The following is a 24037-nucleotide window of genomic DNA, read 5'->3' as shown; positions in this document are numbered from 1 at the left end:
CTATCAATGGCTCAAGCCTCCATTACTAGTTCTGAAATGACGTTTTGACAAGAGTGTTTTAAGGCCGCATTACCGCCATTTTCGCTTCGCGTCGTGGCCGCATTACCACCTCGGGTGTGCATTATTTTCTAAGAATTCAACGGCCCGTCGTCAATTATTCCTTACTAATTCATATACGTTACAGAAAAATTCTATTTCTGATTTCCATTTATTAAAGAATCCTGAAAAAAAAAAAAAAGTATCACGGTTTTCACGAAATATTAAGCAGCACAACTGTTTACAACGTTGAAAATAGTGAGAAATGCTTCTTAAGCACCAAATCATTACATATTAAATATATATTGAAATAAAAAAACTGAATTTTAAATTGAATTACTGTACAATATTACTGTTTTTACTTTGCTTTTGATCAAATAAATGCAGCCTTTGTGAGCATAAGAGAATTCATTCAAAAAGTAACTTTTGAACAGTATATAAATTAAATAATTAAAACAACAGTTTATTTGATCCCTTTAGATGTTGAATTCTTTGGGCAGATCCGTTTCCTCGCTAGAGAATTGTTCAGTTTTTCCGCTTGCAATTTCCGCCGCCTAGCGAATCCGCCATGGCGCGAGCGCAACTGGCTTTTAAAGAGAATGGGATATGAGACTGGTTTATTGCACGTTACACCCAAAACACACCCATTACTCATTAAGAGAATAGGGACAACCCTCTTAGACCATGCGACGGGCGCGTCAACCATTTTTCCCGTTGTTAAACTAGCAAAAGTGGATTTGGACACGCCCTAAGTGCACTTGCGCCGTGCGCTTTAGACCATGTACTTAGATCGTTAAAATAGGGCCATTTGTCTTTGCCTTCCCTGATGTACTTTAGTTGCTGATAGGTAGGTCTGTGATGTTTTTTTTAACTAGAGTGAATAAGCATTATGGAGTCAAAGAAGCAACATGACTCGATTAGCTTTTGAGATCCAAACACAGAAAGGAGGAAAGGAAAGGAGGGAGAGAGAAAAAGAGGACAGATGCAGTCACCGCCATTCTGGGAGCTCTGGACTGGAACGGAGAAAAGAGTGAAATTAAAAGCATATGATGAAAGAGTTCTCTCCGGCCATCACGAAGATGAGAAAGAGAGAGAAATCTCTCACACATGACAATCTGATGGCTGATATATTGATTTTCCTCCCTTCATTATTCTTCCAGGCCTTAGAGAGAGAGTCAAGCAATTTTACTCGCCCCACGTGCGTGTTTGCTGCCGTGGTGTTTCAGCGCAGAGGGCGAGAACTTTACACACAAACAGAGATTCCCAAGGGGCGTGCTGTGTTTTTAATCTGCAAACGCACAGTGACATAAATCAACCCGCGTCCCCGTGCCCTGACGACTGCCTCCCCTCTGGACCGACTTAAAACTGGTGGCTGTTGGCAAACGATTGCAATTTACACGACCAGCCATGCGAGGAGGGCGCGTCGTCACGCCATTGCTGCGTTTGTAAATCCTAATGAATCAGACCGTCAAACATCAGAGCTGAATAAATAACACTAGGCTGGGCTTGACCTTGCAGTGACCTCGAACTGAAATCTTTGGATGAGCTGTGACCTGTGATCCAGTCAAAGTGACAGGTTTGAACGTGACTATGCAGAGCACCTGAGAGAATACACATCTTTTGCAGTGCATGCTTTTTTATTGCGCTGCCAGTCTGTGATGGGTCACTCAGAGGTCATTGTGAAATGCTTGCTGTTGCATTGATACAGCTTGTGTCTTATTTGACAATGTTTCTTCACTTTAATTGGCTGAGCTGATGTGGGGGCGATGTTTGCTTCAAATAGGCTGTCAGGAACGGCCTCATGCTGGTTTGTGAAGTTCAAGAAAAGGTTGGCAAAAAATGGTAACTCAACCTCTACAGCCTCTTCATGAAAATTGTAGATTTGTTCCAGGACAGGGGGATGCGCCTTGCTTGTGGTCTCACAGTTGCATTGCTTCTCTGCTAGTTGGATTGACAGTAAACTTTCATTAAAGTGTCTGGATTTTCTCACAAAGTCTGTCAAATTTGCCTCTTTTTGCAGGTTGAGTGGCTGAAGAACGAAGAGCTGGTGAGTTCTCTTGACGACGTCAATATCGACACTAGAGCTGACCACAACTTGATCATCAATGAAGCAAGGCTGTCCGACTCTGGAAATTACACCTGCCTGGCCAGCAACATTGTTGCTAGGAGGCGTAGTGCAACGGCAACAGTCATTGTGTTTGGTATGGAAACAAACCCAATAATTTAGAATATCCTTTTGTTTATTAGTTAATACATTTTACCCTATTTCTTTTTTCTTTTTTTCTATTCTGTGACTTATTCTGCAGCTTACGTAGACATTGAATCATTCACAACAGACTTGTTCAGAAACACTGATTCATTCAGGAACAAAACAAGTTGTTGTCTTTATGGATGAGTCACTGAATCATTCACAACCAATTCTTTCAGAAACACTCATAGTAAGGAAAAAACAAGTGGGTGAATCTCATTTTGAAGGCTGCAGAGCATGCATTTGTCAGTCGCATACGTCATTGAGGCTGTTTTGTTTCTGAAAAAGTAACTATTACATTTTAAAGTAAGAAAGAAATTATAATAATGTAAGTCTCACAAGGAATAAGTCAATTTTATAATGGTTACTTTTCTGAAATGAGAAATCCTCAATGAGATATGCAGCCGACAAATGCAATCTCTGGAGGGCGCAGCCTTCAAAATGAGACAAAGCTAGTAACTGTCTTTATGAACGAGTCTTCATTCACTGTCGATTCTCTCAGAAACCCTGATTCATTCAGGAACAAAACAAGTGACTGTCTTTATGGATGATTCACTGAATCATTCACAACCAGTTTTTTTTTTTCAGAAACACTCATAGTAAGGAGAAAACAAGTGGGCGAGTCTCATTTTGAAGGCTGCAGAGCTTGAATTTGTCAGCTGCATACGTCAGTGAGGCTGTTTCGTTTCTGAAAAGTAACAATTACATTTCAAAGTAAGAAAGAAATTATAATAATGTATAATAATGTAAGTCTCACAAGGAATAAGTCAATTTTATAATGGTTAGTCTTCTGAAATGAGACATCCTCAATGAAGTTTCGCAGCCTTCAAAATGAGATAAAGCTAGTAACTGTCTTTATGAACGAGTCATCATTCAAAGAAACCCTGATTCATTCAGGAACAAAACAAGTGACTGTCTTTATGAATGAGTCACTGAATCATTCACAGCTGGTTCGTTTTGAAACACTGATTCATTCAGGAACAAAACAAGTGACTGTCTTTATGAATGAGTCACTGAATCATTCACAGCTGGTTCGTTTCAAAACACTGATTCATTCAGGAACAAAACAAGTGACTAGCCGAGTCCAAAATTTCATAGTCTCTTTGTAGTGTAGGTATTTCTTTTGAAAAAGTAATTACTTCGATCTCTCAAAAAAAGTATGGTCTATATAGTATAATTGTGTGTAGTATGAATGTATTCACCATGTTTTCGATGTCACGTGACCTACCAGCATCAGTTGCGCCACATCACTGCCATTCACGAATCCTCTCCCGTGGCCACATGGGATAGTAAAGTGCGTGAATCAGATGCGCAAGTCAGAATCTTGCCGGAAGTAGTAGGTCGTCCCTGCATTTTTTGCCTACTTGTTTTATCAATACTGTGAATTCGGACATACTACTCACTACCAGTGTTGGGGAAAGTTACTTTTGAAAGTAATGGATTACAATATTGCGTTACTCCCTAAAAAAGTAACTAATGTAAGTAACACTTGACATTCGATATTCAACAATGTTTTGATCTGCCTGCATCGACACCCTTGTATGCAAACTGAACTGAGCTGGATGATGACATCACTGTTTACTCCAGTGCTGATATAGATAAATAACTAAATTAATAACTATTGATTCTTACAACGGAATGAATCAATACTGAATTTACTTAAGCTAGACAATGACACCAATTTCTTTAAGAGCTGCTGTGCAGCCAAAATTATATACCAGTTATCACTGTAAAGCTGCTTTGACACAATCTGCATTGTAAAAAGTGCTATATAAATAAAGGTGACTTGACTTGACTTTCAGCTGTGCTGCCATTCTGGATTAAAGAAGAATAGGATATAGGAGAAGAAAGTTCAAAACTCTTTCTAAATCTAATCTGAAGTAATTTTTGCTTTTTAGTGTGGTTGAATTAGATCATTGAAGGTCAGCTGCAAATACATTGGTTAATAAAGTGAGATTAAATACATAAAGTATATTTGTGTAATTTAATATAGTTAATTATTACAGGTTTGCATAAAATTCTGAGATTGCATTTCACTGTTTACACAGCGCACACAACATCTCTGCACTTTATTTCTCTCAACATGGGGACAGGAAAGGTGTCTTCAATAAATGTGAATAAGTAATTGCGTTACTTATTTGAAAAAGTAACTTAGATATCTTGCTGTAAAAAGTAATCTGTTACTTTACTAGTTACTTGAAAAGTAATCTGATTACATAACTTATGTTACTTGTAATGCGTTACCCCAACACTGTTCACATACTGTTTTTTTACCCACTATATTCTGTAGTAGGGAAGTATGCATATTCAAATCCAGCTACTGTTTTATAAACGAGTCCCTGAATCCCTGAAACAAGTGACTGTCTTTATGAATAAGTCATCAAATCATTCACTCAAATGATTCTTTTAAAAACATTTACTCATAAAAGCAGTCACTTGTATTGTTCCTGAATGAATCAGCATTTTTGAAGGAGTAAATCATTAACTCACTCTTAAACAGTGACACTTGTCGCCACCTACTGGCGTAACAATGTAACATGCAGAAAGAGTGAAAAAATCCCCACCACTGACAGTTTGTCTGAAACGTGCAAACAGAGACAAGCGGAGTGACACAAACAGTGAAAACTTCCAGTACACATGGAATATGAGAGCTTTAAAAGGAATCTGATAGATTTTAAGTGCAACTTCCAGAAGAGTTTCATTTCAACATCTGGATGTGTGAAATGAAATGTGTGAAAGTTTGACATGCTGCAGGATGGCACTGTCCATCTATTTAGTCACCTACACCGACCTTCACTCTAACAGTTTACAAAAAAATGATCACCTATAAATCACCATCCCGCCACGACCCATGACACAGCGCCGCCGTTTTTCAAATCCTCAATAATTCATCAAGCGAGACTTAATGTTGAAATACACCGTTTCATCATTTCTCCAGACCTGTGTCTGCATGAAGCCATCACTTAGACGCCCAGTATGGGTTCGATTATCTATTTTTGTCAACACATATAATGAGTTAATGATTCTAACGCTCCCTGTGTGGCCAGCATTGCCACGGTTCAGGCTCCATTAGCCTAATTGACATGGTCTCCTAGTGTTTTATCCTCAATATTTTGATGGTAAGGTAATATGGCGCACTCTCTCTCCCTCTGCGTGCCTTCTGAGAGTCAGTCACAGATGAGGGCTGAAGCTGGCAGTTTTTAGAGGCTTGATTAAACACACTGAAAAGCTTTGACATGAGCTGTCAGAAGCAGGCAGCACTGATTGAGCGCTAGCTGACTGATCCGCAATTAACGTGTAGCAGCTAGCATAGCATCTACAATTTAACATGACTCCCAGCAGTCCCTAAGGCTTAGCAGACACGAGAGAATTGCTTGTGTGATTTAAGGGAAAGCATTGTTTGTTGGTGTTGATAATATTCGTAGTGCAGTGTAAATGAGATGACAAACTGGTTAAGAGAAGGAAATTTAGCTAGCACACACTTCAAGTGTTATATTCGCCGCACATCAAATTTTTGTAGGGTGGTGAGTTGTACCCTCAATAGTGTAAAATTTATGGAATTAAAGAACAGAATATGGTATGTTTTAGCAGTAGTTCAAAACAACTGTTTATATTAAACCAGAACCATTGGTTATTTTCAAATATACAGTATCTATCCTTCATGTGTCCGCTTTATGTATTCATTCATGAGAATCTATCTTAGTCATTTGTATTTCTCATTAAGTCCTCAACGCGGCTGTTAGTGCGTGTCCAAGACATGTTTATGAAGTCTTGGGCATTACGGAATGGCATCTAATGTAATTTCTGTATAATCCAGTATAAATCTTTTCCATGTACCAATTAAATGATCAAGTCGCTTCTGAGTTTATTAGATGGAGTATTACGAAGAGCAGTGTGTGACGTTTTAGCCACGTAGCATGTGCAAAACTACCTCTTGCAGTAATACTTCATTTTGGTTCTAGAGTTTGTTTTATTTAGCTACAAGTTGTATGGAAAGCAAAACTCTCCAAGTGAACCATGCAGTGCTGATAAACAATGCCTTCCAATAGGCTTTCCAGTTCCTTTCAAATAATGCAGTAAACAATAAGGCTAATGCTAATTCAATCTATTTTCTCTCTTTGTCAGTGAATGGAGGGTGGTCATCCTGGACGGACTGGTCCGAGTGTAACGTCCGCTGTGGAAGAGGAGTTCAGAAGCGAACACGAACCTGCACTAACCCCGCTCCGCTTAATGGAGGGGCTTTCTGCGAGGGAATGTCTGTACAAAAGAGCACCTGCACCTCTCCCTGCCCAGGTTAGACACACAGAACAGGTAGTCAATGAGAATGTGATGAAAGAGGAAGACCTAGTTATCTCAAAAACAAATCTTTCCATTAAGTTGTCCTCAATGTATACAACACAACATATGTATCTGATTTGTGAACAAATCTTATTAGTGTTATGAGCCGGTACTTTTGTTACTGGTTTGAATCGGTCTGCCAATTCATGTGCTGAATTGTTACTGAACTCACTCATCGAAATATGAGCCCTTAATTTATAGTGTATAATTTTGAAGTCTGGCCCAAATTAAGATGTACTCATCAGTACTGTCATATTTTTTACAGTAGCTTTTCTGTAAATTTGCCTGCATTAAATGCACTCTTTACTTTCCAGCTCTTTGTTCTTAAAAAACCCAAAGTGCATTTTGCCAGCAGATTCAACAGTTCAAGGCTGGTCAGTCAGGCGACGTGAATATGTCTCACTGCTATGGCTTGTTAATTAAACATGCTTTCTGAACAAATTGATAGCTAATCCATCTGTCTGGGAGGCTGCATATAAAGTAGGAACTTGACAGTATGTGCTGCATTTAAATTGACCTCAGTGACAGAAGCCACTAGAGTTTTACATTTGAAATGTGTCTACGTTCTGTTAATGTGGTGCCGTCATTCTCACAGATTTCCTGTTTACTGTCTAAAGCGAGATACAGTGCTTCTCATAGCGAACAAGAGTGATGGAGCGAGACAGATAAATGGGGATGAAAGAAATTCAGAAAGACAGAAGTGAAAGAGAGCATGTGTGTGTGACAAAGATATGGAGCTAGGAGAAAATCGTGATTATGAAATTCCATAAGTCGAAGAAGTTTAGGGAATCAGGAAAGTCATATGAAAGGAGAAAGACAGGAGGACAGAAAGAGAAACCTGTTGGAGTGAAAGAAAGGCGCAGAAGAAGAGAGTTATCAGTCGCCTGGTCCTCGAGAGCTCCTACGCTGACTAAATTTATGGTTTCATTGGAAGCACCAATCACATCGGAAACACTAGTCATGTTGGGGGAAAAGTTATCTGTGGAGGGCACCAGTCGCTCTGCAATCTCGCTCTCCAGCCCAGCTCAATCCCAGTACCCCACTCAACAGACACACAAACACAGCATTTGCATTTAGATTAGCCGCAGAGGAAACACCAGCAGCCCATGGAGTCGTTAGGGTAAAGGGGAAAGCCTGATGGAACAAGACAAAAGTAGATTGTCTTTTGCGTTTGTCAGAGACAAACCTTGAGAGGGAAAATCCTGGAATTATAGGAACACCACCTGCAGAAAGAGGAACAAAATGAGTGACCATTCTGAGAGAAAGTTTGTTTCAGATACATAAGATTGTTCTGAGAGGAAGTTTGAATTCCAGTTTTTTAGTTGCAAACTCTGCATATTAAACTTTTTTTGTGTTTGTGACAGTGGACGGTGGCTGGGCCGAGTGGACTATGTGGTCTGTGTGTAGTTCTGAATGTGAGAGGCAACGCACTAGAGAGTGTACAGACCCGGAGCCAAAACATGGTGGCAGGCTATGTGATGGAGCTGCCCTAGACACGGACAACTGCACTGGAGACTTCTGCATTCAAGGTGGGTAATCTTCATTGTTGCTATCATCATCATCATTACTATCATCGCCATCATTTTCATCACTGCTATCATCACAAAGTTGTGCACCATGCAGAACTTAATTGAAAATGTTTTTTAAATCCTAAATTTAATTTGAAATTTTAATTGAAGTAGCAAACATATATATATACTGATCAGGCATGACATTATGACCACTGACAGGTGAAGTTAATAACACTGATTATCTCTTCATCACGGCACCTGTTAATATTAGTCAGCAAGTGAACATTTTGTCCTCAAAGTTAATGTGTTAGAAGCAGGAAAAATGGGCAAGTGTAAGGATTTGAGTGAGTTTGAAAACGGCCAAATTGTGATGGCTAGACGACTGGGTCAGAGCATCTCCAAAACTGCAACTCTTGTGGGGTGTTCCTGGTCTGCATTGGTCAGTATCTATCAAAAGTGGTCCAAGGAAGGAACAGTGGTGAACCGGTGACAGGGTCATGGGCGGCCAAGGCTCATTGATGCACGTGGGGAAAAAAGGCTGGCCCGTGTGGTCCGATCCAACAGACGAGCTACTGTAGCTCAAATTGCTCAAGAAGTTAATGCCAGTTCTGACAGAAAGGTGTCAGAATACACAGTGCATTGCAGTTTGTTGCATATGGGGTTGCATAGTCGCAGACCAGTCAGGGTACCCATGCTGACCCCTGTTCACCACCAAAAGTGCCAACAGTGGGTATGTGAGCATCAGAACTGGACCACGGAAGAAGGTGGCCTGGTCTGATGAATCACATTTTCTTTTACATCACATGGATGGCCGGGTGCGTGTGCGTCGCTTATCTGGGGAACACATGGCACCAGGATGTACTATGGGAAGAAGGCAAGCCGGCAGAGGCAGTGTGATGCTTTGGGCGATGTTCTGCTGGGAAACCTTGGGTCCTGCCATCCATGTGGATTTTACTTTGACACGTACCGCCTACCTAAGCATTGTTGCAGACCATGTACACCCTTTCATGGAAACGGTATTCCCTGGTGGCTGTGGCCCCTTTAGCAGGATAATGCGCCCTGCCACAAAGCAAAAATGGTTCAGGAATGGTTTGAGGGACACAACAACGAGTTTGAGGTGTTGACTTGGCCTCCAAATTCCCCAGATCTCAATCCAATCGAGCATCTGTGGGATGTGCTGAACAAACAAGTCTGATCCATGGAGGCCCCACCTCGCAACTTACAGGACTTGAAGGATCTGCTGCTGACATCTTGGTGCCAGATACCACAGCACACCTTCAGGGGTCTAGTGGAGTCCATGCCTCGACAGGTCAGGGCTGTTTTGGCAGCAAAAGGGGGAACAACACAATATTAGGAAGGTGGTCATAATGTTGCCTGCACACACACACACACACACACACACACACACACACACACACATATATATGTGTGTGTGTGTGTGTGTATATATATATATATATATTGCAAACAAATCTGTTCATCTTTTTTTAAACCTTCAAACCTCAGTATAGCATTATATATATAGTGTTATTTTAAATTTTACTTATGTTGATAAGATAGATAGATAGATAGATAGATTCCAATTCTTACTAATTCTTGCCCAACGTTGATCATCATCATCACCAGTCATCTCCATTTTCACCATCATTGTCATCGTCTTCACTGCAGTAATTTCTTTCACAATCATCACCACCGCCAGACCAAGCTAGAATTTAAATTTTTAAAACAGGTAAACAGGGGGGAAAAAAGACATTTGTTTTTTTTTCATTTTGACATGAACTATTAATGAAAAGATTGTGTAAACGACAGAAATGAAAAGGTGGTGTAATGCTTTGTACATTACATGACGCTGTGTGTGGTGGTAAAATGTATAAAGAGGCTCAATATGCTTCTGATATTCTGTTAAACAGCTCATCCAACTTCCTCAGTGCAACACAACATAGAGCAGTAAAAAATCATCTCACTTTTGTTTAGATCAGTGGAGACAAGTGCTCTGTGGAAGGCTGTCAGCGTCTGAATGAAACCAGTCAGTCAAACCCTCAGACGAGCAACACTTGACAGGCCGTTTTGTAATTCCTTGGGAGAGGCAGAAATCTTCTGTTTTAATCCTCCTCGCTCATCATCCTGACAGTTCTTTAATCAATCTTTCCTGCCTCCATCCCCTAAGGGAGGAGGGTGTACACCTCACCATCCTCTGCAGATGAGTCTAAAGCCCAACGGTGATAGACATCCCTATCAGAGACCAATTTCCTACATCTAATACGGACACACACAACCACGCACACTAATGCATCCGTAACCTTCTTTCTGTGTGAACGTGGTAATTTTGTGTAAAAGATTTGACAGTGATTCCAGATTACATGCCTGTCATTGACCATCATACATATGTAAATCTGTGTTTAGACATTTTGATTCAGTGTCGGCTGTTATTTACCTCCTACATAATTCTCGAAATTCATTTTTTGAAAGAACTAGAAGGATTACAGAGGTTTCTTCTGGCTTTCTGCAAGAGCGCAACTTTATCAGCTCATGTGTCGTCACACCAAATGGGCTATTTTATATCTCCAACGGATTCTTGCAATGTATAAACATGCCTGTGTATGCATAAACATCTGAAAATTGCATCTCATAGCATGTTATACATGTCTGTTTCTGCAGACAGGAAGCTGCTCCATGATGTGAAGGTTCCGCAAGGTGAGTTTCACCTTTCATCTGTTTCTTTTCTTTTTCTTTTTTTTTAAAGCTTCAGTTTCATAAATTCATTTATATTCATTGAATATGCTCATAGACATATGAAGCATGATGTAATAACGCCACATTGCATCACAGTCATCCATCTTAATATTGCCATTCTGTTCGTCGTGTCTGTATAATTAACCCATTTTACTGTTATCATCATTCTGAGTCATGCTTGACAAACAACCTTATTGCAACCTTTACATAAGCTCATTTCCACACTCGCATTGTTCAACATTGGGTTGATGCCCTGTCAATTAGGTTTCCAATGAATCATCCAGTACGCCGTTTGAAACCTGGAAAACCAGTTAAGTCGATGACATTTTAAAGACAGCTTTCAGGGTGTTGACTCAATGAAATGGTGCCACATTAACGACAATGACACACCACAAAGATTAAACGTCTTTGACAGGTTTTCGCCTGAGGAATGTCAGTGTCCCCATCATGATTATAACATAGCCAGACACAACTCAGTAAACTTAACCTGTTGTTTAACCTATACCATTTAAATGTTTGGTGTTGGTACAATTTTTTAAAGTCCCCCTGTAGTCAATAATTTTATCTCTTAACGCTCATCTTTGATCAGCAAAATTACATATTTAAACATTTTTTCCTATAAAAAAATTTCTTCATGCCTTAAAATAGCTGTATGTAACTCTACACCCCTGCCTCATTTAGTATACGAGGATCTATGAATATGCTAATTAGCCCCGCCTCCACTCATTCACACAAGCTCAGAGATCCACTCGGTCAACTTACTGAGGTAAACACTGCACAACTGTATTGTTTTTTACAACGTCAGACACATAACAGTAATTAATATTATTAGCCTTTTGCATGACTATGTTAGCAAACAGCTAATAATGTGTTGCTAATGTTACACAAACATGTTGCCGTTCGCAAGTCAGACAGCTGACTTCTAAAAATCAGTATCCTTAGAAATGCTTTGAACGCCGGGATGTTGACATGATTGGTTACAAGGTAGTTTGTGACGTCAGAAACACCAGCAATTTCAAACCGCGTTTTTGAAACTGTCTTTATATCACTGCAGTTTTAAAGAGAAAATACTCGACAGTGGTGTAAAAACACCACATAGACATATAAACAACATTAAAATCTTGATTTTCACCACAGGGGGACTTTAAAAGTTTTTGAAAGACGGCTATTATTGCAATTGACAGTAACTGTTTTCTATTTTAATATATTATGTGATGTAATTTATTCCTGTGATGGCAAAACTGAATTTTCAGCTGCCATTACTCTAGTCTTCAGTGTCACGTGATCCTTCAGAAATCATTCTAATATGCTGATTTGGTTAGTATGCCCCACCCACACTTCCTGTTTCAGTGCAGGAAAGAAAACTCTGCTCATCCAGTAGTTTTTTGGGGTTTTGAAGCCTTATCTGAACTCCAATCTGAAGTCAAAGAGAAGAGAACGAGGGGGTTACAGAGCAAAGGAGAGGGAAAACGAAAAGAAAAGGCAGCAAAAATGAGCAAATACACAAACACAAGTGCAAAAGAGATTCATTAGCCTGCCAAACTTTTCCAGAGCTCCCAATTAACCTGCTCTGTTTGCTGTTAGTGCAGCTCCACATGTTTCTGGCTAGTGTTTTCATAGCCGCAGGCTTTGTCTGATGTTCTCTACCCGTCTGGAGGCTTTTGAATGCTTAGGAACGACATGCTAGGTTTCCTTTGTTCTGTCTGTTGTTCATAGAGTCCTGGTTGAATTGTTTGCACGAAGAAGTCGACAGATAGGGCCTAATCACTACAGATGAGATCATATAATGAGCAGCGTTGTCACGAAATCCCCGTGGAAGGTTTGCGGTTTTTGCTTTGCCAGATTCGCTGCGTGTGTTCGTGTTGAGAGTCAGGTGTGCGGTTGAGGGCTGATTGTAATCGCCCATCACTAGAGAACTTTCATTAGTGCTGGAGGTGTCTGGGAAAGTGGGACCATTAGAGAGACTGAGAGAGAAAGAGAGACTTCTGTGATGAAAGTGTTTATGGTTATGTAATTTATTTCCTGTGTTTTGTGGCGGTGTCATATCTGTGTACATCAAAATGAGATCCCTGAGCTATTTGATGGAGCAAATAAACAAATACCTTTATATAATAATTTTCAAAGAACTACAGTCATTGTTTTGTCATTTTGTATTTCTCTTCAAAATCATTTTCTCTTCTTCTAGCTGAAATGGAGAGCAATAACGATGTGGCGCTCTACTCTGGTTTGGCTGCTGGCGTAGTTACCGTCGTTGTGCTGGTCATCGCTGTAACGCTGTACAGGCGGAATCAGAGCGAGTATGGTGTTGATGTCATTGACTCGTCTGCGCTGACCGGAGGATTTCAGTCCTTCAGCTTCAAAAGTGCCAGGCAAGGTGAGCGAAAACAACAACGTCAGATTGATCCAAGTTTATGTATGACTCATGACATAATTACAGTGTTTGCATGGTAGAACTATGAAAAAACTGATTACTTCTTTCTGTTTTCTCCACATTTTCCTACAGTTAATTCAGCTTGAACTGTTTAACCCGCAAACTCCATTCAAATGTTAAAGTTTTGATTTACATTTATTTTTCTTACCTTTCATTGGTGCTGGAGGTGTCTGGGAAAGTGGGAGCATTAGAGAGACTGAGAGAGAAAGAGAGACTTCTGTGATGAAAGTGTTCTATGGTTATGTAATTTACTTCCTACTTGACCCAATCTGAGTGGGATTCGAACCCCTGGCAGCGTCCCTGGCATGGGAGGCGGGCGCGCTAACAAGGACACTAAAGACCAAAGTCTCTAGCATGCCTTTTGAGGCCAGGGGCGTGAGGGTTATTCAAACAGCTCTTACTAGCTAGCCTCCATTACAATGACCTCCTGAAACCTCACTCCCATCTGGGTCACAGCACCAATGTAACCCCTCTGGATCTACTCACACCACTCCGAACAGGATTCAAACCAGAGTTTCCGGGCATGGGAGGTGGGTGCGCTAACAAGGACGCTAAAGACCGCATTCTCTAGCGTCAGTCACCAGTGCGCCTCTTGAGGCCAAGGGAGTACGTTTTATGAGCACAGCTCTTATTAGCTGGCCCTCGTTACACTCACCTCCCTAAACCTTACTCCCATCAGGTCACAGCACCAAATATAACCGGTCCTACTCGACCCTGCTCCAAGATGGATTTGAATCGGTGTCTCTGGCATGGGAGGTGGGTACGCTAACAAGGACACTAAAGACCACATCCTCTAGCGTCAGTCGCCAGTGCGCCTCTTGAGGCCAGGGGAGTACAGTTTACGAGCACAGCTCTTACTAGCTGGCATTCGTTACACTCACCCCCCTAAACCTCACTCACATCCGGGTCACGGCACCACCGGTCCTACTCGACCCATTCTGAGATGGATTCGAATCAGTGTCTCTGGCATGGGAGGCGGGTACGCTAACAAGGACACTAAAAACCACAGTCTCTAGCATGCCTTTTGAGGCCAGGGGGCGTGAGGTTTATTCAAACAGCTCTTACTTGCTGGCCTCCGTTACACTGACCTCCCGAAACCTCACTTCCATCTGCGTCACAGCACCAATGTAACACCTCCGGTTCTACTTGCACTGCTCCGAACAGGATTCGAATCAGAGTTTCCGGCATGGGGGTGGGCCCGCTAACAAGGACGCTAAAGACCACATCCTCTAGTGTCAGTCGCCAGCGCGCGAATTCCAAGCCGACTGCGCGTTCTCGCTCTCTACCTCTCCGATGGCAAAGTGACACACCCGCCTCCACTCACTTACTCGTCTCTTTCACTCCAGTTAAATAGTGCTTGTATTGCAAATAATTTTACTAATTCAAGTTTCACGCTCATACCAAAAGCATGCACACCACTGTTTATATTAGTGGAGCGCACATAAGCCACCTCTCAGTCTCAAGCAGCTTGTGAGTGGCTTAAACTGTCAAATACACACAAAATTATGTCAAAATGGCTGTCTTGGTGAGTATTCATTAAACACAGTCAGTTTTGGAACCTAGTTAGTTTAGAAAGATAACGCAAGTTGTGTAACCGTATATTCGATCCCTGCATAAACTCTTAAAGTAACAGCAGTGTCATGTTAATAAAAGAACAAAAGACTGAATAACTGAAAAACTTTGACTGAATAACTTTTGACTGAATAACTTTTGTAACTAATTGTAAGCATTAATCTGTTTTTAATTTTTACAATGAAGTCTATCCGGTGTTATTTTACATTTGATTACTTTAATTTCTATAGTAGCTCTTACCTGAATATACTGTATACCCAGATTACCCACCTGAAAAACTTAGAGTGTTTATTTCATATCTCTCTTTATTCTATTGCATTTATTTCTGCTTGTTTGAAGTTTGCTTATTAGTTCTTACTTGTTTTCAGAAATCAGAATCAGCCAAGAAAATTGCAATCGGTGCATCTCTAATTAAAACAAACAAGAGACACTAATTTTTTTTAACACAATTTTGCTTTGAATGTTTGTGTTCTTTTTTTTTTAATTATATATTTTCATTATCTTTTTTTGTGAATTAAATTATGTTCATAGTACTGTTTATTGCTGGAACATTATGAAATGACATAAATTACAGTTTAAACTGTCATCATTTATTCAACCTCAAGTTGTTCCAAACCTGTATGGATTTCTTTCTCTTTCTTACACAAATTGTGAAGACGAAAGAAATTCATACAGGTGAGTAAATGATGACAGAATTTTTTTTTTTTTTTTTTTTTTTTATGTTTTCCTTTTACCTTTAAGAAAAAAGATACCTTGCCAAAAAGATGATTTTTCCCCTCTACAAACTTCTTGTAGAACATTCTCTCACTTTACTCTGTTTCTTGTCTCCTTGCGTCTCTTCTCTAAACCAGAGCTAGAGGGTGTTAGTTGATTTACTCTCCATGTCTCTCTTCTCTGCTCCTTTGGCCCATCTGACGCCCCCAGAAAAAGAGATTGATGTTGATGGAGGGGTGCAGAGAGCAGAGCACTAGTTCTCTCTTGCTTGTCTGTTCAGTAATAGGGCCTGCTCGCAGTGCTATCACTCTCCTCGGCCCACTAAACACCACCATCACCACAGACACACAAACACGCACGCGTATCACCAGATGTCTCGACAGGAAGTTTCAAAGTGCTCGTTGAGGAGCTCAACACAGTGAGGTGATAGATGCCACAGTGTACCCGTCAAACGCTTAAAAACATCAAGGAAATGATGGATGGATAAATGGAAAAAAAAGGATAGATGGATGCAGGGTGAGTAGGAACGATCCAAAAAGTGGGGAAAGATACATTATAAACCATATCAGGCTGGCTCATGAATATTAATAAGGTGACATAACAGTAGTCAAATTTGATTTGTTGAAAAGCAATAATGATGGATGGATGGATGAATGGATAGTTGGATTTAATGAATTGAAATGTGCTAGTTCACTTTAAATACATCTAAAATATTTGCCCAGAGATCTTATCACTATGGAAATCTTGACTCATTTGCTGATGCATTTACGACTCCACCAAAACTGTGGATATATATCGTTGCAATAACCATGTTGCCTAGGCGACAGATATTTGACAGCGCTGCCAATACACGTACAGCACTGAACAACTTTGATAGACACTCATATCAAGCAAGACAACTGTTGTCATGGAGATCGGAACCTTTAGCCTTGCGTGACAACTCGCACACATTTAGATTTTGAATAGATCTGCCAAAGGAGAGGTTTCAAGTGCAAGCTGCAGTCTATCCTCCTGGGCCTCAGTCCAATCTGTGAAAGAGAAAATGAGTCCCTCTCACACCTCTTTTCGCCACCTCTCTTAGGAAAGTGCTTTCGTTCAGCCATTGCTTTTCGATGAATAAAACAGATTGAGGGGTGTCTGTGTGAGTGTGATGCGTTTTCCTGATCTGTCAAAGCTCTCAGCAGAGCTCATAATGAAACAAGTGGGATCACTTCACACTGATGTAACAGCTGGTTCTAATAATCGAAAGATTGTTGTTGCATTTTTCTTGATAGTTCAGTTTGAAAACTGGAGACATTCGGTTCCATCATAATTCATCATTTTAAGTAATGTTTTTGACTCAATTTTACGCTAAGAGTTTTAAAAGGGCTACACATCAAGGTTTGGCTGGTTACCATGATCCAGTGAGACCCTGCTGGTAGATGCCGCCCACCATCTGGAAAGCACTGAAAGCATCTGTCTCCTTATACACCATGTCTTGCAAAATATAGTTTGTGTGTGTGTGTATGTGTGTTTATATATGAGCAATATCACACTCGTAGCCGAGAAATATGGCTGTATATCAGCACAGCAGTGATTTGGCCATAGGTAACCACAGCGTGCTGATATACAGCCATATCACATGGCTACAAGTGTGATATTACATTTATACAACAGTTCGATGGCATGGGTGTGTAAATAAATAAGCGATAACAATGGAGTGTCTTTAAAACTCTCTTTTGTGTAGAACTACTTCCTTCCGCCACATATTCGAAATTCATGTTGACAGTTTGACCAAGGCTCTGTTACTAATTCTAAAACGTCACTTTAGAATTACAGTAGTAATGAAGGAATGTTGAGTCCCTCCATTGAAACTCATTGTATTTTGTACAGTATTATTGAGAGAGAGTGAGATCGCCTGAGCGAGCATTACGTGTGTCTAATATAACATTTATTCTTCATGTCGATGTCTATAATGTTATATCCATTATAAAAATCCGCTTGAATGTCCGCTGAGGAAAGCAATCTTTGTATTTGTACTTTTTACAGTTAATGGAATTTTCCATAACAGAGCTAAAACAACATCCTTTGTTTATAAAAGTCCCTTTCAATTTAAAAGTCTCTTGTGACTGACTGACTCATTCACTCGTAAAGTTTGTCACCATCTAATGACGTATTAATGTAACTTTCACTCAATCTATATTACGCACTAATGGACCCTTTCTCAATAGCAAATATAACATATTATTTAAATAAAAAATAAAAAATATTGAACAACAATATTTAAATTAACAATAATAGCCATTATAAATGTCAACAGGAAATAAACACAATTGTACAATTCAGTCAAACGTACAAAAGCAGTTCTCTACAGGATGTGAGTTAAATATAGCCTTAATATAAAGGATATAATAAAAAGGATTTGCTCAGGATTAAGTAATAGATTAATAAGACCAAAGACTGTTATGTACCCAAAATGAATTATATCTTATGTTTAAACACTATAAGATTATTAAAATAATATTATTTATTTATCCTTTATTTTACCAGGAATAATCCCATTGAGTTATAAATCTCTTCTACCAGGGAGTCCTGGCCAAAATCCCCAAAGCACTGGCCGAGACAAAGCTGTTCTCGGCGGGTACACGAGCACTGAATGCCCACTGACTGCCTGGAGTTCGCATTTCCGAAAACATCAATACAAATTTTAAAATAGGCACTATGATTAAATATTAGTCACATATCTCAGGTCTAAACAACTACATTTTTGCCTAAAAAACTCTGAAGACTACAGTTCGTGGTACAACAAAGTGTAGTATTTGTAAAAAATATGGTGGATTTGCTCGGCCACCATGACAGTCGCTTCAAGCGGTGTGATACAAACAGTGAAAAGGTAGGAGTGATCAGATTCGAGAACCAGAAAGAACTGTTGTGTATATATATACTAAGTATATTTTTAATATCTCTAATATATATATATATTTATTTTATTTTTTTTTAAATCTTGAGCCAATCATGGACACATTCATGTATTAGACTTGCAGCCAACAATGAGGAATTTATTCACAATAATGACATTTTTATGTTACTTCAAAGTCCATGGAATTCTGCAGAATGGTTTTAAATCTGTTAAAAGATGCTGAGAGTACTATGCCCATATTGGTAACTGAAATCATTATTAAATTATTTAAGGTTTAATAAATATTTAATATCTGCTAAATATTAAATGATTTATTTAACAAACATGCAAAGCCTAGGAATGTAGACAATTTTTTGAATGATGGATGTTTGAATTCCTTGGAAACATGTAGAGCTTTCAGTTGAATTCTGCAGGCTCAGATTCTGTGAAGGTCTACTCATCTACATAAACTGCAATTTTATGTGTATAGATCTGCTATACACTTTACAACTGGGTCTAGATCATCTAGGTATGATCTAAGGTCCAACATTTAAAAATGTAGCCAATAAAAGTACTGCAATTTGTCTTTGATGCACACAAATGAGTTTCAAGCTGTGTCTGTGTCAATCCAAGGATATCTAAGATGATGAAAAGGAGAAATCTTTTTTGTAATCTCGTTCTTTGTATTCTTGTTGGTTTTTATACATTTTTTGAACAACTTTTGTATTATGTTTTAACATACAGTGCATGCATAATTATGCAAGTTGATTTTCTGATTACAGATAAAATGAGCCAAGAGATTTAACAGACTGAAAAGTCAAAAAATTATTAAATGCCCATGAGGAGGATACAATACTAGTGCAATAATAGAAATTGCAATGTTAAAGCATGACCATTGGACAGTGAGATGCTCATTGGGTCAGCAGGGTCAGACAAAAACAGATGGAGAAGAAAAGACACATGTTAACTGCATAAGAATTAAGGTGAAAAATAAAGTGTGAAACCATCAGGAACCATTTAGTCTCCAGCGCCACCATTTTCCAAAACTGCAACCTACCTGGAGTCTCCAGAAGGGCAAGGTGTCAGGTTCTCAGAGACTTAGGTTAGGTAAAGAATCCTAAAAAATTACCCTCACTTAATAAGAATCACATACTGAAGTATAGTAAAATACATGAAAACTGATTTTTATAGGCTTTATAGACAGACAGATTGAGAGTGACTCTTGAAGAACCAGCACCACATCCTCTTGTACCACTGTTTGAAGAATTTATCTTCCAGAATCTGGCAGTAAGTTTTGGGAGTTCAAAACTCCTATCTTGAAAATTCTGTCTTGCAGAGATGGACTAAAAATGAACTCCCAAAACTTACTGCCAGATTCTGCAAGATACATTCTTCAAACAGTGGTGCAAGAGGATATGGTGCTGGTTCTTCAAATGGTTCTTCTCAGTGAAATTGTCAAACTCTTCACAACTTCTAAAAATTCTTTCATCGTGTGAACCATCACATGATGCATTTAGTTATTAAAATCTGTCAGACATGCATGTTAATCAGAAAATGTGTGCTCAAGTCATTCTATGTATGAATTGCATTTTAATTTATATTTGAATAGCTTAAAAAGATCCAGACAAAACAAATTATCATGTCATTTACTAGTCTACCATTCATTGTGTTCCAGGAAACCCTCTGTTAATGAACTCCTCCATGCAGCCAGACCTGACCGTGTCACGGACCTACACCAGCCCCATCTGTTTCCCTGATTCCATGGAGAAGGAGCTCATCCCTGAACCTGCACTCTTTGACCCCCTCCCTGACCTCAAGGTCAAAGTTCACAGCTCCTTCATGGTGTCCCTGGGTGTGTCCGAGAGGGCGGAATATCATGCAAAAGGTCCTTCCCAAACGTTTCCTCGCGGCGTGGTGCAGGAGATAGGAGGTGGAGGGGGCACGCTAGGTGGAAGGGGGAAGAATCAGCTGGCCCCTGTTCAGCCAACGCTGGCCTCTAGTATGACAACTGGCAAGCGGCCACTCAGAACAAGTGGGGTGTTCGGGCAGGGAGGAGGACGACTGGTGGTGCCCAACGCAGGTGTGTAAATGTGGTTGCACTTATGTTTAATGCATGCCTTAAAAGATTAAAGGGTTAGTTCACCCAAAAATGAAATTTCTGTCATTAATTACTCACCTTCATGTCGTTCCATACCCGTAAGACCTTCATTCATCTTCGGAGCACAAATTAAGATATTTTTGATGAAATTTTCAAGGTCCAGAAAGGTACTCATTTTTTGTGTGAACTAACCCTTTAAAAAAGAAGCAAGAGAGAATCAAGCACACATGAAGAAAAAAACGCAAACTGCAGTAAGAGGCTAGTTTCAGTCCATAGCAAACAGAAAATCTGACACTTATTTAGAATATTGGAAATTAGAGCTTTCAGATCATCAGATAGAATTTAAATTGAATTGTTCAATTGAAACTGTAAATTTGAATTATGAATTTAGATTTTTTTTTTTTTTTTTTTATCATGTTTATTTCCGTTGTTGAAAGTTTTGGGGTAAATTAGAGCATTCTAGAGTAATGTTTGCTTCCATCATGGTCCATAAATTGATAATGGCCCAAACATTTAAACGGTAATAAAAAATAATAACAATAAAACAATTCATTGTTGTCATATCCTGGCCGGTTTATGGCTAAAATGACTACTTCGTAAGTCTAGGAAGAGACGAGCTAATATGTACACGCACCAGTTTCTTCTTTATTCTCTCTCCAGCTTTCCTTTGTTGTCTTTCTCTCTCACACACAGTATATCCAGTGGCTGTGCTGTGTGTTAGAGAGGCTGTGCTCACAGCACCCAGCGGCTGAGAGAGGGGGCAACTGACAGAGAGGCAGACAGACCAGCAGGGCGGCATTGATTTAGGAGTCTCTAGGGTCCATCTCTCTCTCTCTCCCTCCTTTACACTCCCTTGCTCTTTTCCACCTCTGATCCTGTCACATGCAGTAAAGAGTCTTGACAGGCTAGCAGAAGTGTGTGAGAAAGGTTAGAGGCTAGTGCATCTGTTGAAGCATGCTGGAGTTCCCGTTCAGCCTCTTTAAGACCTTTACAGCCGAATAGTGACTCTAACAACTCTACGGGCGCCTTGTCACTTCACAAGGTGTGTGCTCATGTGTGTTGTACACAGTCCTTCATAAGAGAGGTTTTGAATTGATTTTTAAGAAGACATGTTGTCATGCACGAGTCCCACAAGAAAAATACTCTGCTGTTTCACGATTCTAGGCTTGCTTCGAACTATTCATCCCACTGAAAGGGCTTCTGGGAAATTAAGGGTGTTTCCAAAAGAGGAACTTTGTTTGTTCCAGTTTAGCATCCAAGACCCATTCCGTCATGCTGTCGGATCATATAAATTGTTTGGTTTTGTTTGTGTGTGTGTGTGTATTTCTAACTTTTATCTTTGGCTAGGTGTGAGTTTGCTGGTGCCTCATGGTGCGATTGAAGAGGACACAACCTGGGAACTATACATGAGCATTACCCAGCAGGACTCCAGGTAATATATCCAGGACACTGACGCACAAAATAGAGGCTCTATTCAACTCGCTCTTGTGCTCCGTTCCATAACCTAGGGAGCTGCCTACGGAAACAGAATTTTGAAGCATTATAGGCCCGATGTGGAGGCTTATCCAACTTAATTATGCTGTCTTGTAAGATAACTGTAAGATTTGCCAAATTCTAAGGCTTTTTGTGGAGATTTGCAACAAACTTAGTGAAATACACCCAAGATGGCAGCCAAATCCTTACTGAAAAGTATCAATAAAAATTACTTGAAATGTTATTTTACCTTAACCAATGACCATTAAGTTTCAATATAGTTCAAACAAAATCAAAGAACAAACTGTTGTGACATCATTTTGAACAGAATCAGGCCAAAACGAAGTTCGTTTGGAGTTTGTTTCAGGAGTTCGAAACAACTCTCCAGGAAAAGTTCGCTCTGGCTGGTAAACAACTCTGAACTACCATTGGTCCATATTAACATATTCATCTAAACACCACTGGGATACATTTGTACGGTATACTGTAAAGGTATTCAAACTTCTTTTTATCCCTGAGCGAAGATTAAAAAGGAACTTTTTCCTTTAGGGTGTCGCCTTAGAATACAGCAACGTAGGTAGTAGGCATCAAGGCAGCTCACTAGGTTGTGAAACTGAGCTTTTCTTTCACACACAAACTGATTTGTTGCTTATGTAGCTGGTGGACACTAGCAAAAAGTAGCTGGCTATCCAAAAACATATTATTTGGTTAGGCTGGTTGGACAAGGTGGTCATGGTGGGTAAGGTAGTCAATCAGTCAGGTCTAAAACACAATATGCTGGTGTTATCAGTAGGGAATTTTTCTTTTTATTCCCATTTTTGTACCTCAGTTTTCCTTTCTTACCCTCAATCTCGCTCCCCCTTGCTGGATCAAGCAGTCAGTCAGATTCGCTCTCTGCTGAAAGCCGGCATTATGTTTCAGGGACGGTGCTGTAGTTACAGCAACAGGCCTGTATATTGAAGGTGTATAAAAAGGAGTACTTTCATAGCGTTAGTATGCTGGGCCTGTGTGCAAGAGTGGTTAAACACATCCGAGTTCAGCAGGTTATCTGCCAGCTGTGCCATCCTGTTGCAACAAGGGAAAAAAAACATGGTGACTCTGAAACAATGGCACTGTACTTGACCTGAGACCAACACTGTAGACATCACACTATGGTGTAAGCATGCTAAATCGGTGGTTCTCAAAGTTTCGACTCCAAGGCCACCTATTGTCCACAACAATTTTTCTGAAGGCCCCACTAGTTATTTGTATCCTGTTTATTTTCAACATTGGGCATTATGATTTATTATTTTAGTGTGAGGAACTGAATGTTCTTCAGGGTACCTACCCAGCGTACTCTTTTCAGTTGTTCTTGATTTACAAAATAAAATTAAAGTCCCCATGAAATCAAAATGGAAGCTTTTAGTATGAATATGTTAGCCTTAATTTATCAATAAGTTAGTGTGCTCCGAAACAATGACAAAAGTAACATTTAGAAGATGTAAGCATTCAAAACTTCTATCACTTCCGTCCATTATGGATCAACGATTTTGATTACATCACCCTGCACTTCTCATCTGATTTTCTGTCCAATCAAATGCTCTCTAGAGTCTGAAGCATCCCATTCCCACCCGCCTATATGCTGAAGCTGCAGCTGAAATTGGTCACTTGTTCACACAATTACTATTTTCTATATGGTGAATAGCATATAATGCACTATATAGGGGATAGGGAATGATTTAGACAGTGTAATTATGCTTTCCATTGGGGTGAATGAAGTATGGTTTCACGTTAGTGTTACGCGAACCGCCACAGCGTGCACACAGTGTGCTCCAGTCCAGAGATACGATAGCACAGAGCGGATCGTATGCGCGAGTCAGCCGATACCACAAAATGTATTGGACCCATTTGAATTCTACACAGAATGTTACTTTAGAATTTAAAACGATATGGAGGAGATCTGGAGGAGAAAAGGTATATTATGTCTTCATATCTCAAATTTAAAATTTGTGCTTGCAGGCTGTTT

At 39.8% G+C, this 24037-nt stretch overlaps 1 protein-coding gene across 1 annotated transcript in view; it reads left to right on the top strand.

Annotated features, from left to right (window-relative positions):
• unc5da (unc-5 netrin receptor Da) overlaps nt 1–24037 on the top strand; it is a 230914-nt gene that overhangs the window by 183382 nt on the left and 23495 nt on the right. The window contains exons 5-11 of the mRNA XM_051878075.1: nt 2057–2237; nt 6410–6577; nt 7987–8151; nt 10792–10827; nt 13052–13240; nt 20137–20541; nt 21907–21991. Of these exons, the coding sequence (XP_051734035.1) occupies nt 2057–2237; nt 6410–6577; nt 7987–8151; nt 10792–10827; nt 13052–13240; nt 20137–20541; nt 21907–21991 (1229 nt within the window). The remainder of the gene's footprint in view (nt 1–2056; nt 2238–6409; nt 6578–7986; nt 8152–10791; nt 10828–13051; nt 13241–20136; nt 20542–21906; nt 21992–24037) is intronic.

Source organism: Ctenopharyngodon idella, chromosome 21 (assembly GCF_019924925.1).
Source record: "Ctenopharyngodon idella isolate HZGC_01 chromosome 21, HZGC01, whole genome shotgun sequence".
In the NCBI taxonomy this organism is placed as follows: Eukaryota; Metazoa; Chordata; class Actinopteri; order Cypriniformes; family Xenocyprididae; genus Ctenopharyngodon; species Ctenopharyngodon idella.
The sequence above is the reverse complement of the archived record's forward strand: the minus strand, read 5'-3'. Positions and strand labels throughout refer to the sequence as shown.